Source organism: Pollicipes pollicipes, unplaced genomic scaffold (assembly GCF_011947565.3).
Source record: "Pollicipes pollicipes isolate AB1234 unplaced genomic scaffold, Ppol_2.1 Scaffold_6138;HRSCAF=7277_pilon_pilon_pilon, whole genome shotgun sequence".
NCBI classification, from domain to species: domain Eukaryota; kingdom Metazoa; phylum Arthropoda; class Thecostraca; order Pollicipedomorpha; family Pollicipedidae; genus Pollicipes; species Pollicipes pollicipes.
Window position 1 is genome coordinate 10858346 of NW_023596818.1, and position 17234 is coordinate 10875579.

General features: G+C 47.8%; 1 protein-coding gene across 1 annotated transcript; it reads right to left on the minus strand.

Moving 5' to 3' along the window:
* Nucleotides 1-427: 427 nt before the first annotated feature.
* On the minus strand, nucleotides 428-9703 carry LOC119105292 (ficolin-2-like). Its single transcript, XM_037228760.1, has 2 exons — nucleotides 8924-9703; nucleotides 428-526 (listed from the first exon to the last, which is right to left on the minus strand). Exons 1-2 carry the CDS (start codon nucleotides 9701-9703, stop codon nucleotides 428-430), a joined length of 879 nt encoding a protein of 292 aa, XP_037084655.1.
* Nucleotides 9704-17234: the final 7531 nt, after the last annotated feature.

Sequence of the window (17234 nt, forward strand, 5' to 3'; positions counted from 1 at the left end):
CCGCTGTGTAGTCTCAGAGCGTGTCTCCGCTGTCTCGCCAGATGGTGCTGTGTGGCGGTCCGACCATGATCATCTCCACTCTGAGCTCGCTGCGACAGCTGCACTACCCGGCCCGCGACATCTTCGTCTACGGCCAGTTCGGCGCCGAGCACGTCCGCATGGTCTTCGGCCGCAACGTCCAGCTGTCCGGCCACTCATCCAGCTGCGTCGTCTGAGGTCACGCGTGCACTATCTGAGGTCACGCGTGTACTATCTGGGGTCACGTGTGTACCGTGTGAAGTTACGCGTGTACGATCTGAGGCCACGCGTGCACTATCTGAGGTCACATGTGCGCTGTCTTAGGTCACGCGTGTATCGTCTGAGGTCACGCGTGCGCCGTCTGATGTCACGCGTGCACTATCTGAGATAATGCGTGCGCCGTCTGAGGTCACGCTTGTACCGTCTGGGGCCACGCGTGCGCCATCTGGGGCCACGCGTGCGCCATCTGGGGCCACGCGTGCGCCATCTGGGGCCACGCGTGCACCATCTGAGGTCACGTGTGCGCCGTTTGAGGTCACGCGAGAACCACCATCACATGTAGACCGTCTGCTCATGTGTTGACCGCCCAAGGTCACATTTGTGCCCCCTGAGGTCATCTGCACCGCCTGAGATCACGTGATGTATGAGGTCCCACACGCACGGGCTAAGGTCATACGTGTACCGTCGTCACATGTGAATCGTCTGCGGTCACACACAGACTGTATTACGTCACGCATGTACCATGCGAGATCGAACGTGTTAACGTAAACAGAAATGCATGCAGACTTTGTTATGAAATCCCACGATTTGCTATGGACAATACAACTGCTAATCGGAGCATAAAACATAAATGTGTCGTCAATATCACGGAATATTATCTCCCGCAGCCCTCAGCAGCGAATGAGGCGTAATCATACATAATCGGTTTGGGTCATGAAGAGCAGTAGCGTCAGCTCGGTTCGGGCCCTACACGGGACAGATGTCGCCTCAAGTGGCGGACAAACAGCGGCGCAAACACCCACAGCGGCCCTGCTCGGCAGCGGGTTGTCCGCTACCGATCTCGGTGTGGGACCAGGGTACACGCGGGTGATGGTCTCGGCTGGTGAGCCGGTCTCGGATCTCCGCATGCGTGGGGAGACCTGTAGTTCTTGTAGTTCTCTGTAGTTCTCTCTTGTAGTTCGCTGTTACGGTCCACCTTGAGCGTGGGCCACGAGGTTTGATGCATGGCCAGATTTTTGTGTGTCGCGCTAGAGAAATCCCATCGCCAGATTCGATGCATGGTCGAATTGTGCGGGCGAAATTCGCCCTCCCTGAGAAGTTGACTCGATATCTTTTTCGAACCGTTGCAATATTCCAAGAAAGAATAAAGCATGTGCAAGAAGACCGGGAATTGACCAGCGCCGCGTCGACGGCGAGTGTGAGATGCTCCCTGAGATGCGACAGACCACTCTGACACCCCAAAGCACCTCCTATTACCGACGAAACGTACGAGGCCGGACTAAGGAAGCGTTTGAAATTAAGCCATAGATTTCTGGCTGGCGGAAGTGTAAATAAAAAAGACAGCGAAATTTCACTTTCATGTTTTATATAAAACCTTTGGTTAGTTATTTTTCGTACCTTCAGTATACCAAGAGGCGCTGGTGAAACGACGCTGCGGTGCTAAATGGCGTTATTGGGCTGTCGAAGTGGTGTTGAATGCCGTCATACATCGTTGAAGCATAACTTGGCCCTCTCGCGTGACGCTCGTGGGATGGATGATAATTACTTAAGGTTAATCAAAATGCATCTTCATTTCCTCATTGTTTCAGATACCTGGTTGGGTCCAAGGTCACGGCCGCAGTTCCGAAGGAGTGAGCTGATCGCGCCCGGTCACCCCTATACAGGCCGGTCGGCTCATGATGCGCCGCCACGCGTAATCCGCCGAGACTGGACGTGCAGCCGATCTAGAAATGATCTCAGTTATTTTTTTCTAGTCAGAGCGGAAATCAGTTGTCTTAAATTGCATATCAGTCGAAAGAAACCCACGTCTTTAAGCTGACCGTTAGTCATCGGTTATAGGTGCGTGGTTTTTAGAAAATGGGGTCGAAGATCGGACAAAGTCACTATAAGCACCGAGTGGACTCTAAAAGTAAGATTAACCCAAATTTCAGAAAAAATAGGAATTTAGCTTCCAATACAATCTTCTCACATATTATGATCTACAAACTGTTTTGCTAGATCATGTGAAAAATATGATTCGTTAATTAATCGCCCGTTTCCATTGCTTCTAGCTGCTTATCGGATATAAGCACTGAATTGGGGGGTGAAAAACGCTTAGGGGTCACACGACCACTGGGATAAATGAAGTGAATCGCTTGCAACCCAGACGGAAATCGGTTGTCCACCGGTCGCCCAAGCTGGCCTATACACCAAGCTGTCGGCATACGTCGTCTGGCTGCTGCACCGCCCCCAGCTGGACTAGGAAGAGGACACGGCCCCGAGCAGGGCTGTGACCTCGGAGCCACACGCCACCGACTGGCCTCAGGGCGACCCGGGCCGGCCTTCCTTCAGCCCGAACAGCACGGCCGGCTTCTGCCTCCCGCTGCGGGACTGTCTCGACCTACTGCCGGCCGGCGGGCTTATTATTTTCACAATGAGCTTTTTCAACTTTCTTCCAATCACCAAGGCAAATAAGTCAGTCTGGGTGTTGACCTGTTTGAACACCTCATTGATTAACAACGAAAGCGCAGGGAAGAATAGCAGCAAGTAACTCACAGGGCATATTCTAGCGTGTTAACTGGGAGCATCTGCCTCGCACAGTCAGCGCGTGGGTCTGTCAAGGATGCTTGCCTAGTTTCTACGACCACCCGTCGCAGAACACGATTTACACTTGAAGCATCTACATGAAAACGTTGAATGTAGAAAGACTAGACTTAAAGAGACTGTTTCGCATTTAAAAATATTAAAGCCAGCGTCAGATGTGATGATACAAGTTCACTTGTAACTAATGGTATGCTTTCTAGGTGGAACGAGTGCTCTAGACAGCATAAATCACTGTTTAATAAATACGCTTCTCAATACGGCATGGTTTGATTTCGTCATCATACTCGCCCAGCATTTATTTAGAGCCCATTAATGGCCATTATATCTGGAAATCGCGCACACGAACGCGAGATATAAGCGCCTCGACAATCATATTTGTATTGGCCTTGATCGCTGCATGGCTTGTGGAGTGGCTGGACTTGAATTACGCTATCATGACGTCATGAATGCCAAAGTGAATTTAACTCCCCGATGTATATACGTCCCCATTTTCGCGGGCGTGTAGCTCAGAAATTATAAGGGCTCAGGTTTTAATAATGTCATGATTGTGAACAGCACCAAAGGTCTTCAGGGTAGATATTTCGGCTCAAAACCCCATATAAACGTGGACCACTCGCTCTGATAATAATGACAATGGGGAAAATGTGCTAAAAACAATCCGAGGTAGAACCAAAGTTCGGACTCTCACGCATGTTGCCATCACGCCTCTAGCCTTGTTTTACGCAAGTGGGGACTGTCGTGTTTTGGGCTGTTTTGGCACGCCCCCATGAGGCGGACTGCTGGGCTAGCTTGTGGCCCGACGGGTGACCGGTTTCCGTTGGTCACCGGACCTGCTACGCCGGGTCGGCGGGACAACGGGGCTGTGATGTGCTCAATACAGGTGTGTAATGGGGGGACTGAGGAATGCAACGTGACGTAACGTACCCCAAAGTACCTCGCCAAACGGGCCCATCAGAAGAACAGAAAAAAATGTTTGCGTGGCGTAGCAAGTGCGCTGCAAAGCATTTGCCATCACCACCAAAGCATTTGCCATCACCACCACTGGTTTTGTCGCTACCAGACTTGTGTTCGACTCGAGCTGAATCATAAATAGGCTTATGAGTCGGTTGTTTCGGGTCAGTAGCGGGGTGAGTGCTTTCACTAGGAAAACTGTAGCTTTGAGTCATAAACTGAATCAAATTCTTCGCAAATTTCATGCACTGAGTGGTGAGCTGATCATCTATAACAATGTCTTGTCAATGGCTCAAATGTGGTTCAATTTTGGATCAAATTTGGCTAAAAAAACAGAAATATGAAGAAACACAGCACGCCCCGGACAAATTAACAGACCATTTCAGAGCGTTGAAAAGAAGAACAAGCAGCTTACCAGAGATCCGTTAAGTCGCAGCATCTTAAGTGGAAACAAATTGGCGAGCTTTACGTACTACTTGTCAAATATGTCACAAAGGCCATAAGAGGTGTCTCTCCCGCAAAAAAACAAGTAGCAGAATGAACTTACTCCTTTGGGATATTCATCGTCCGAGCCCTTTCCCCGCCCGTAGTCGAAAGCCACTGCCCTAGACCTGCTGTCCCCAGCATGACAGCAAACTGATCGTGTGACTGATTTGCTGCGGGTTCATTAATCAGCAGCACTTTTTATTGATGTGCAGTGATGCAAATGGCACACCTCCTTAAGTACCCACACGTCACAGCAGTAACTGAACTTTCGGGGAACTGTCTCCCTTAGACAGGAATTCGTCCCATGGGATTTAATTGGCCCCTTCTTTAACAAAGGTGACGTGATTTGCCTTCGTATGTAAGAAAAAAACACACCTTTATCTTCAAAAAGTTTCGACCGACTAGGAGACTTGTCCGGCATAGACGTTTAGCGTGACACAATGATTTACAAAAGAATTTGACGCTTTATATGTTACCGGCTTTCTATGCAGCCCTAAAAAGTTATAAGCAAGTCGTCATCAGAAATGCCAACAAGACTGTGGACACTTTCTGTGAGTACAAGAATTAGCACACTTGTCTAACGAGCATATATATATATATATATATATATATATATATATATATATATATATATAAACCGTGCACAAACCGCTTTGGATCGTATTTTCATGTTTGATACTCTGCTAAATGACCCTGCTCTGAAACTCAGTGCTGCTCAGTGATATTTTACCTCATAGGAAAGGGCTGAATGCACTTTCTTCTCAGGCACCGACGATGTAGTTCTAAGTCGTTGCAATTCTGCGATTCGGTGGTCGATCGTTTGGTTGCATGTCACCCACACATTCATATATATGTCGGCCCCGGCAGTCGTGCCCGAGTGGTTCAGACTTCCCACTCCAGCATGTGGCAGGCGCCGCGGGCTGGCCTGCTCAGGCAGCTGATTGGCCTGCCTGGTGCCAGTTGACTAGGGGCAAAAGGATCTCCTCAGTTGTAGAGTACGATCGTGTCAATGCATTTGATGACGCGTAAAAGGTTGCAAAAAAGCTAAAAGGTTAAAACGTTGCCTGGAAGGTTGCAGGCACAACTGTGTCACGAAACGCGTGAAACTGCGGTCTTAAACAGTTCTATCTAATCTACCCAAGCCGTTATGATTAACCTAAAAGGACTAATGCAACAATGCTAATGTTTTTTACAAACACTGACGTAAATTAAGTCTCAGCACAAGTACCACTTAAAAATGGAGGGCGGCAAGTTTTTGCTTCAAAGCAATGCTAGTGTAATATTTACAAACTACTCTGCTTGTCTCAGTCTGTTATCACAGGGCGCCGCATCGTGGCATCTAGGCAAACGCACCGCACGCGCTGCGTGACGCGTATGGTTCTTGGCACTGCACGTTCGCTTCTGCATGACGACCGCACCCGGCGAACCCATGTGCCTGAAGCCAGAACCGTTCAGAAATGCCTCCCACAAACTCAAGGCTTTTATTGTCGTTTGCAGCGTGGTTGCCGGGACACACTAGAACGATCCAGCACCCTATTAAAAACTTAAGCTTAATAAATTATGCATTTGAAATGGTCGAGTATGATTGTGCCGATACATGGGGAGTTAATGTAGTTTATTGCCGACGCATGAATAATAAGTGTAGTTCATTGTACCCAATGGGGCGAAATCAGAAGTGGCAATACTGGCTCGGTTAATGCTGAATCAATACTCAGCTGAGTCGTACCTTTCTTGAAACGTCCCACTGTTCTTCTAGTGTTTCATAAAACCCCTAAAAATGGTACACCGATCAGGCAAATACAAGCAATGCTGTCTACGAAAAATGCCCGTGAACTCGTGGCATTTCAAATGATGCCTAAAATGTTGAACAAGTTAACACAATGTAGGCAATTTGGCAGAGGTCACAAGAAACATCGGCATTACACAAAACCTTGTTTTTTGTTTTTGCCTGACTTGCCAAACTACACCAACCGCCCATGACATGTCCATCTTGCACTCCATGAACTTACGCGCTGAGTGCAGAGGCAGCGTCACAGGAGGACGGAGACGCGTCTCCCCTGTCGTCGGATAGGAGACAATCCCTCCGTCCCAACAACTTTCTTGCAGGACAAATATTTACACGCTTTTACGCTCAGGGGCTTAGAACATGGTACAAATCTCGAAGCAAGCAATCATGGTCAATACGTTCGAACAGTCCAGTACGGATACGTACAACCTTGACACGACACTAGCAAAACTAAGGCTGCGCGGAGAGGTGAGGACTCAAAGCGCAGCTGAAAGCTACGAAAGAAAAGGACTGTCTGACAAACTGGCGCAGATAAAACGATCGGAGCATCTCATTTAGCCAGTCTTTTTGTTGTTGCCGGGGCAGGCGAATAACGCATCTCAAGTAGCCAAGTATTGTTTCATCTCATCACTCGGTAGGATACATAGAGACAAAGGCTTGCGCTTAGGGTATTTATACTCGGCAATTTTTTTGGACAACTTATGCGGAAAAACATGTCAGCATTATGATTGGGCAATAAGGAAATATGTTTTATCACACGCATTGTACGACATTACTACAGCTCTCAACAAGGCGAACCTGAATCGCCCATGAAAGTCACACTAGGTAGCTTAAACGGGTTGTGCGTTGTGAACGGGGCTCTTGTCTCAAAGATTTTGTCAACATCTCGGATGCCAGAAAGGCAAATACTTTTTATTCTCCCTCACGGGATTAGCTGGCTATACTTGCATTACTACAAAGAAACACCGTACTAAAACCAAAATCACATGCTCACGAAGCGCACGAAAGACAAGTCCAAGTCCAAGCAGCGCACGGCCAAACCGTGAAAACCTCAAATGCTGCTTGACAACACTTGTCACTAACCAAAATACAGCAGTGGCCGCTGGCCACCCGACTCACCCGATTCGTGTCGGCGTGCTAGAACTAAGCTGATTTGCACATTTGATAGGTCATGCCAATCATTCGAAAACGTATCTGTATGACCTGAGAGGGACACCGTTGCTTAAAAGCTGAGTCAAATGTTCGCATAGCGCACGCTTGAGTTACTTGCTACAACGTCCAGTGGTCGGCGGATAACGCCGCAAGCCGCGGTGACACGGAAGTACCGGCGTTGCCAAAATAAAATCATGGAAAAGCTGGAGTTGGGAATAAGAAAAATTTCAATAAAGAAAAATGAAAAGGATGCAAAGATATTCAATTATAAGATGTAATAATAATGATAAATGACAATGTATAATGAGGCCAAATAGCATTACATCAATGATGGTACGAGCGCAAGATCACAAGCAAATACTTCCCAGCTCCGTTTCAGTAGATGGCCCAGGTGTATTTGGAAAAAGGTGCATGTACTCTGTCTAGATATGAGTATGTTGGGATTAAGGAGCATCTAATACCATATCCTGTTGAAAATAATTCGCCTAACGCAAACAATACGGGCAGGGATGGCTACAGGGATGGGAAATTGCATGAATGTAAAGCCAATGACCCTCCGGTAGGCTCTCTAGAAGGCTCATGCCGTAAAACTCGTTTGGACATGCACGATATGCGCGACATAAAACATGCTGAGTGAAACGAGTGAACTCATTTCACCCACCCACGAGTGAGCGTGAGTAAACGAGTGAGTGAGCAGCCTCAAGTGAGTTAGTCATGAGGGAGTGAGTGCTGTGGCGAGTGAGTAACGCGTGAGCGAGTATTGCAGCGAACCGAACCTAACGAACGTTGTAACGAGCTGAAGGCCTGAAAGCCAAGTCGTGGATGGATTTCGAGCAAACAAACAAAAATACATATAAGGAATGCGCACACCCTTTAAGCACCGCCATAGAAAGAGTTGAACTAAATGTTTCCTGATAAAACTTACAGCACAAGCTACGCGGAGTTTCATCCGGTGCTTTGATGGGTGTGTTTGTGGCCAGATGTATTGGCACGCTTTTACACTAGACACGTTCACGGCATGTTTGAGGTCTATACTTAAGACGACATATTAAGAATTTTCCTATGGCCCTGTTTAAAGTTATTTTTATGGTCTAATTCCGAAGTGTTCCTAGTTTTATTCAGCACAGGGTGACCTCTGCTTTGCAAACATCAATTGCACGACAGTGAAACTACATCTGATGGCTTGCCGCAGGGTTATTACAAATCGCGGCATGTAGATCAGATGGAAGTCCATTCCATCGACAAGAGTTTATAGGTCATGAACCGTCAAGACCAGACTTTAAAGCTTAGCAACATGAGTAGAGAAAATGTCAATATAGTTACCACAGGCTTCAGCACCATGCCCTAAAACTGTTCAAACGTTCTGCGTGAGGACTTTAAGGGGCTTCTGGGAACCCTTACATGATGATGATCAGGGCCGCGTATGACTGGTACTTTGTCGGTTTAATTTACGCAGGCTTAGGTGGCCTGGGTAGCCGCGGGTCTAGTTTTCATTTCGGCGAACTTGAGAGAGTAGTAATACCCCATCCAGGTTCTCCAGATGACAGCACGTGCGTAGGGCACCGTTGCTGTTCTTTTTAAGTACGGGCCGTTCAGGTTTGAGGAATGGCAGGATGTATACCACCAGGCACCTCGATATGACAATGTACATCTGCCGGAAGAAGCATCGTTGTCGTTGTCTTTGGTACTGAATTGAGCTCCGCTATGGCCAGTCAAGGAATCGCCAGCGTCTCCTCGGTAGCCCGACAGCTGGAGCCGGTACTGGTCCGTCTCGTTCGAGAGGCTGAACGAGCCGTATTGAGCGAAGCGGCGCCGTCCCTCGAAGTCTTCCAGGTCGACGCGTAGCTCCTGCGGCTGGCGAGCGGTGAGCCTGTGGAGCAGCTCGTTGCCGAGCCAGAACTGGCCGGAGACATTGCCGAAGCCGTCGCGGTAGCTCTGCCAGTCGCGGTAGAAGTCTAGCTGCTCTGCGTCGTCCTCGCGCCGCTGGAACACGGTCCAGCCGCCGCCGGCCGTCTCCATGTCGCAGTACACCTGCACAGGCGGCTCGCCCGGCGCCAGCAGCATCTCGTACTGCCCGCTGGCGTGGGCACCGAGCGGCGTCACTTCGGCGCAGTCGTGGATGACGCAACGACCGTCGGCCGTCAGCAGGGCTAACGGGCAGGTGCAGACGCCGGCCTCGCACTTGGTGCCCGGGTCCACCTGGCCACACTCGGCGGAGCTGAGGCAGCGCTCGCCCAGCTCGGCGCGACCGTTGCGCACGAAGGCCGCTGTCGCCGTGGTGTTGGCCGTGCTGTTACCGCGGCGAGAGGCCAGCCGGCAGGAGAGCTCGCTGCCTTCCTCGGTCACCTCGGCGGCGGCGCAGGCGCGGTCGACCAGACACAGGTGGCGGCAGTGGCAGGCCGACCAGGCCTGCCGGCTGGCGTACACGGCATCGGCCGGCGGCGACCAGGCGACCTGGGTCGCTCGCCAGAACTGCCGCCTGCTCTCCCAGCTGGTGGTGGCCGGCATTGTGGAGCGAGCCGAGGCAGCCGATGCACAGGCCAGCAGCAGCCCCAGCACGGCTGAGCTGGTCTTCAGACGGCCTCCTGCAACGAGGACATGGCGTAGACCGGGCTGGGGAAGACTCATGAGGTAGTGGGGGTCCAGGCAGGTGCCCAAGCATGGGCATTCACTTTATTTGGGTATCCGTAACTCTATCGCGTGCAACGACACTTCGGGGACGATGCCGTTATCTTTCATGCACAAACACCGGGGGGGGGGGGGGGGGGGGCGGCTATCAGTTTCTTCGTATAGACCCGCTCCACTCAACGCAAGGCATCGCGCCACACTTCAACAACAGTATGTAAACGCTTACGGGATGCAGCCGAAAAGTACCCAGTCCGCATTAAAGCAGAAGTCTTCTCAGGATAGGTGGTTTTCATGTTCTCGCTTGATGGCACCTCCACAAAGCGGACTGGGCTATATTCCGAAACTAAATAGCTCAGAGTCAGCCCCCCCCCTCCCTTCTGAAAACATCTCTAATCTTATTGCGTTTCTGAAAAAAAACATGACTCCAGCCGTCTGAAGTCGACTTTCTGGGACAGCACGGGAGGGGCCCACAGCTGCCAGTGGCACCGACGCGGCCGGGCCGACCGGCAGGGGGCTGGGCGGTGCATGGGGGTCGGGGGTGCCGTGCCACGTCGGTCCGCTGGGTAATTGCATAGTCGGCACTGGGTTCAACGACGCTAGCGATACATCAAATCGCGTACCGACAGGAATGCTACGACATTGCTTTTACTGCCAATACTTAAACACGTCATAAGTGCTACGCGACAAATCTCATTCCGCAAAAGCTTATGCGCTCATTACTTCTACCTCAAATGCATCTGCAGCCATTATTTACACACGGCATTGCTTCTACTGCAACAACTTAGGCGCGACATTAGTGCTACACAACAAAACCTATGCTTCAAAAATTCGCACCCGTCATGACGTTTACTCCAAAAACTTATGGAGTCATTGCTTATACACGGCATTAATTCTACTACAAAGACTTGCACGTGACATTAGTGCTGCAGTAAAAAATCGTGGTCAAGTTTTTACTGTAAAAGTAATGACTGGTACATGTTTTGCAGTACAAGTTTTGGCTGTATAATACTTTTGTCGTGTACGAGTTTTTGCAGAAGTAATGTCGCGCATAAGTGAAGACCGTATAAGCCTTTGCTGTATAAGTAGTGACGAGCATAAATTTTTGCGGCACAAGCTTTATCGTGTCGCAAGTTAGAGGTAATGTCGTGCATAAGTAAATATTGTAGAAGTTTTACAGTACATGCAAGGACGTGCTTAAGTTTTGGGGTATACATTTGGTCATGTAGCATTCATGTCATGTATAAGTCTTTGCAGCCGAAGTAATGTCGCGTACAAGTTAAGTTCGCGTACTTCTTTGCAATAGAAGAATTGCCGCGTATAAATGATGTCGCAACACTCCTATCGTTAGGTGTTTTTTGCCATAGCATTGATGTGAAGCCTCCGCACGGCGCGTGTGTATAGCGATTCCCACTTTTCTGATCGTAATTTCATATGTTAAATGGCACGGCAGTTCCAGAAATCGAGATTTCTGTCGAATTAAAGGTGCCATGAATTCGGGAAATTGCGTTTTAACATCCGAAAATCGCAGCACTGCAATAATGATGCCAATAAATTAACTTGTCTGTCTTACCAGTTAGGGCTATGTATTGTTTACATTATGTCATTTCAATGGTAAAAAAATATGCTGTGGTGCGGGGATATCGTCGTTTTACTTGTCGTTGTTCCGTCATCGTGCTCTTTCTGACGTCACCATCAATGCAAAATCGATTAGTGCAGAAGTCTAGAACTTAAGAATAGTGATCGGAGCATAATACACACCGGGAGGTCAAATTTTCATCTGATAGGCTGGCATGTAAAATTGCACCTTTAGTGGTTGAGTTGACGTGGAATGACCCGCTAGCCTACTGTAGACCCACACATGGCTCGTCTCAGTGGGTGAAAACGGTGGCGGTCAGCAATGACAGATAACAACGCACCCTTTACATTAAAGATAAGGGTAGGACTAAATAATGAAATTCGACGGATACATGTCACGAAGACCTTGATCTAAGATAAGCAGTGCGAGGAGCATAAAAATGTCATATTTAACGCGTAAGGTATACGGCATAGCCAAGACAGCCCCCTGCATGCTTACTACACAGGTGAGGTGAATGTTTTCAGCGAGCCTCGCTGATCATTTCGATTTACCTTCATACACGTGTTACCCATAGTAATTCCGTGTGCTATCGCGATACGTAAAAATTCGTACAAACGTGAGGCAGTTATACTCTTTCCACTATCAACAAAAAAACAAAACAGCCCTGAAAAAATGGAGGCCTTGATGAGGGACGAAGAGTTCCAACATGCATAAGACCTGTATATGCTCGAACCACTTCGAGAATAAAACTTAGGACCAACAATATTTTGCCAAGTCATCCTCGGTGCCTGCTCGCAGGCTGTGATTGCAAGACGGTGCATTTCGTCAAGAAATTTGACGATGTCTGGTTCCTAAATGTAAGTGTATTTCATCTGAGACCTGGAGGCAGTGGCCAGTATTAACCGAACTGAATTTGGGGGCCATTCCCAGTGTTTGTGGAAGAATCCACCGGAACCAGGATCCCGTGTGTCGTTTCCATGAAGGGAAGTGGGAGCCAGAAGCCAGCTCGGGGAACCAGGCGCTTATCTCCTGAAGACTTTGGTCACATGGAGGCTGATAGACATCGGGAGCGTGAAGCCCATTGGCACCACGAAACACTTGAATTTGTTGTCGGCTTTGTTTCATGCCGTTGCCATCACCTGGCCCCTGGACTAGGAGTTCCAACGAGGAAGACTCCACCCAGCTCGGTGCCACCCAGCTGCCCTCGGAACAGCAGCCAAGATGGGCTCCTAGCGCCCTTTCAGCATTGGATGAACGTTGTCGAGGTTTTGACATTATCTTAAACCTGTTTTGCAGGTTGTGTTGCAGACCGATAGCCAAGCATAGATCGACTCTCAATAGACCTATGCGTAAGGAAGGAAACCAGTATAGACAGGCGAGCTGTCCTGAAGCTGGCGAGCGCTACGCTGCATCTCCGGCTCAGGCGACGTAGAATGGAGATGTGGTTAGGCTGATATTTCGGCAACATGCCTTTATCAAAACAATAGCAGAAGTGAACATAACTGCCATGATTCATTTCTGCCATTGTTTCGATAAAGGCATATTGTCCAAAATATCAACCTAACCATATCTCCATTCTTCTGGTTTTTCCAAGGAATAAGGCTAATATCGCGGTCTTATCTATGCAGACCAATTTGTCATGCAAAACTGGCAATTTCAAAATTGTGGAACGCGATTTGGCTGTCCATTTTGGAACGCGATTGACTTCCTGATATCGCCATCTCAAGTGGGGTGACCCAACCTGCTACGAAAGCAAGGCAGTTTCGAGAAGTATGGTTCTTTTTTATCCAAACAATACGTGTGGCGTACTTCTAAAGACCAATCATGCGGCCTAGTTTGCTCTGCTTCTTACGCGGTAAACGTTGATAGTGTCATCATTATTCAAATTTATACATATTCATCCCGTACAGGGTGCAAAAAATGTGCCACAATGTACGCCTTTAGAATGGAATGACGATAAGGATTTTATTCAATTGTATCGAGCTGTAATATTGTTGACTTTTTTTCTTGGTTTTAATGTCACGTCAGTACAAAGGCCACGATTCCTCAAAGGAGACTCTGTTTTCCGTCAGAAACTTGTTTAAATGAACTTCTCATGGAAGGAAAGTAATTGCAGTTTTTAACAAATGTCCAGATAAAGTATGAGATGGTGCAATTAACCAATGATTTGAAATGTTTACGAGCGCATATGCAAGTTTACTTATCCTTTACATGTTTTTTTTTTTGTAAAACGACTTCGAAGGGGAAAAGGTAGCCCTTTAAAACACACCTACTGTGGATCAACGTAGTTTATAAATATGATTACAGTATGTGTGGGCCTATTTGAACGGAAACTCTGCCCCTGTACATAGGGTTTCGAGGTGAGGTGGCTTAGTTGTATGGGCAAACGAGGTCCACACCAATGTCTTTTCATGTCCTCATCCGTGGAAGTTCACCACACTGAAACACAGGGTGCTATGCTCATAACCCCAGCCCGGACGGGTTGGGGAATGAGGGCTGGGTGAGCGGCGACTCCCACGGATCGCATGGCACCAGCCCGTGAGCGTCGCTTGACAGCCAGCGGTCCGTTTCCGTGCACGTGGTAGGGGTCCGCCGCCGTCGCTGCCCGCGGCACCACTTATTACTTCCAGCGCCAGTGCTGCGACGCCGGCGCCACGTAACCGCCATTCCGCTACTGCGACGCCAAGCTCGTGACGCAGGCGAACTGGAGCAGCGTCCGTCACAAGCGCGTGCATGCGGCCGGCTTGCCGCCAATCGGTGGGCGTTCAGAACAGCCAGCCGTTTCGGTTAGCGCACGGTATGAAAAGCTGCTGGTCCGGTTGGTTGCATTACTTTCTACCGTTAGCATTATCAGTCGAATATGGGATCGTCCTGAGCGCAAAATTTCAGTGTTTCTTTCCGTGGACACTAGAGCTCTGTAGTAACTCAGCGTCATGACTCGTTCTATCACTTTCTTCTGTCCCTTTCGTCATGCTAACGCTAACTGGTGTTGAGTTGTGTATATTACATTGTTTTCGCTATGCCCGTGTTTATGATGCGTTCGGTACGTGTTCGCATGCATGTCCAAAATGATTGATTTGTCTTAGTTCTGAAGGATAATTGAGAACGCGATAGTTTAAATATTCAAAAGTGTTTGAAACCGTGTCGTGACCTGAGAACATCGAGATTATCGCGTTGCAACTTCGATGTGTTTGCAGATGCCAGGCGATCGAAATACAGCATTTTGGTTAACCTGGTTTTTTTCCTGTTCAGTCACGATTATGAGAAAACCACAGTCGAACGATCATCAACTTAATAATCAGGTATACTCAATAACATCTCATTAATTTTTTTGCAAGCATTATAGAATTTATCGTCCTCCATTTCTCATAAGTAAACCCTGATAAACCCTATACCTCAAGGGAGTAGTTCACAGTTATACGAGGTTTTGAACTGGAAAAGCCATCTTGTAGATCTTTTGGTACACTTCAAAACCCTGCCCTCCTTAAGGTCCAAGCCTCTCTATTTTCTAAGCTACCCGCCCGCGAAAATGGGTAAGAATGTATCGGGGGGAGTATTTCGAATTCACCCTGGCGTTCATGACGTCAGAATGAGCTCATTGAAATCCTGTCATTTCATAAGTCATGCGGCGATCAAGGCGAAAAAAAACAATGTCGAGGAGTTCATATCTGGCGTTCGTGAGCGCGATATCCAGATAGAATGGCCGTCAATCGCCTTTCAATCAATGCTGTGGAAGGTACGATGACGTAACCAAGCCACTACGCATGGAGAAGCACATTTACTAAGCAGAGCATCGTGCTGTCTAAAGCAGTATTTTCCACAGACAAAGTGTACCAATAATTATAAGTGAGTTTGTTTCACCAAATGTGGTGCTTGCTTCAATATGTCTTAAAAATAACATCCTCAGATGTGAAACATTCTCTTTAAGCGGCGCCAAGCACTGCAGGTGGTTCCATCGGTCAGGGTCTCAGGATCTGTAGAGGAGCAAACTCACCGGAAAAAAAATACGGTAGTTGAAAGATATCTCACAAAATATCCGCTCTGGCGCGCTCGCTTAGGCTCTGCTGGTTGTGTATGCAAGAACGCATTACTCCCACATGACCATCTACAATGGAGCGTGGCTATTACAGACCCGTGACAAAAGTACACGGGTAAAAAACATGCAGGTACAAAACATTTACCAAAGTTTTATTTACACATTTTTAACACTATTCATATATCGTTGACGTGTATGCGTTGCCACTGTGTCAAAAGGAACCAATATTGGTAGCCAAACGCCATTTCGCACGGGATATCTCGGTACTGACACGTCAGATCGACGACCTTTAATACGTTGTAACAGCATTGCTGAGCTGGAATATCGTAATTGTACAAAGCGGCTCGTCAGTGGGATGGCCTTCCACTGTGGTAGTAGCCAATTTGGTTATGGAGGAACTGGAGTGATAGACCTTGGATACTGTCATGATCATGATCATGTGGTCAGGGTTTGGAGGAGGCATGCGGGTGATACATTTGTCGCGTTAAAAGAGCACCACGTCTCAGAGCTCATCGCGCACTTAAACAACGCGTGCCAAAGACTTAAATTTAACGAAGAGATGAAGGCGAATGACTCTTTCGCTTTCCTCGGCATTTTAATGTCACGATCAGGAGACTACGGCATGAAGACAGAAGTGTTTAGAAAAGCAGTACACTCCGATAAGTAATTAAACTTTATGTCACATCACAATAATGAACACAAAGTGCTAGTAGTTAGATCGCTCCCACAAAGAGCACATATATTTTTGTCAAGCACCGACAAATATAGGGGAGAGGGTAGGAACTTTGATGAGCTTTGAATTTCAATGGATACCCAAAAGGTCTTGTTAAAAGTCTGTGTGAAACTTCATCATCGAAGTACACAAAACACATCAGAGGACGATCGGCCCTCCGTGCCTTGTTGTGGCGCCACGTTTCCTTGTGTGAAGGGAGTGTCGGAGCGGATAACGCGGCTTTTAAAACCGCACATTCGTATAACCACCAAACCATGTGCGAATCTTTGAAGTCACGTAGTTTGGCCCAGAAAAATTAAAAATGGACCAAAAGACAGGAACAATTTACCGGTTCCCATAACACCACACAAAGCGATAAACGCCAAATTTTCGGCATGCTACTAAACCAAATGCTAGGTTGTTCAAATGACTTTTTGATTATTTTATGACCGAAGTGTTGTTTGGTTGGATGCCTATTCGCCGAAATACATTGAATCGAGTTCAAATTGTTAAAGTTTTTAAGCGAATGCTAATTTGTGAAAAGCCTGCTTAGTAAAAATATAATAAGGCAAAATGCTCTTCAGTTAAATGCTACCTGCCGAAATGTTCTTTAGCCAAATGCTAATCCCACTCCACCTCCACCTCCACACAGACGTGACCTAGGTAGATGGTTACATTCGCTCTCCACTGGGAAAGCGTGTCCCCCTGTGATCAAAGCTCCTGGATCTGTCAGGTCCGCGGCTCGGGTTATTTTCCCGCAATGGGCAGGCGAAAACCAGAGCCCACTAACATGCTCATGGTAAGGAGGAAAATAATGCCAAAAAAGATGTCTAGACCCTTCCGAGCTTCGACAAATCATAAACCTTTTGGATGTTTTGTTGAACATGGCGAATGGCACGGAACAACCTTGTTAACCTTATCTACATTTTCATGCCAATCCATAGAACTGAATACCACGCATATTCCAGATCTTTTTACCACCTGTGCCACAAAACTGTTCTTCTTGCACGAATAAAACGAGTCGCTCCCAAGCATGCCTAAATAATGAACTTACCCAAAACGTTGTTGGTTGGGCTGTTGGGGCAAA

Excerpts from the sequence above, each read along its gene's own strand:
- LOC119105292 (XM_037228760.1), bottom strand. The coding sequence starts at position 9,703 with ATGCCGGCCACCACCAGCTGGGAGAGCAGGCGGCAGTTCTGGCGAGCG. Across the intron at positions 527-8,923 it reads TGTCGGGCTACCGAGGAGAC|ATGGTGCACGCGTGGCCCCA; the intron begins GCTGGCGATTCC and ends ACGTGACCTCAG.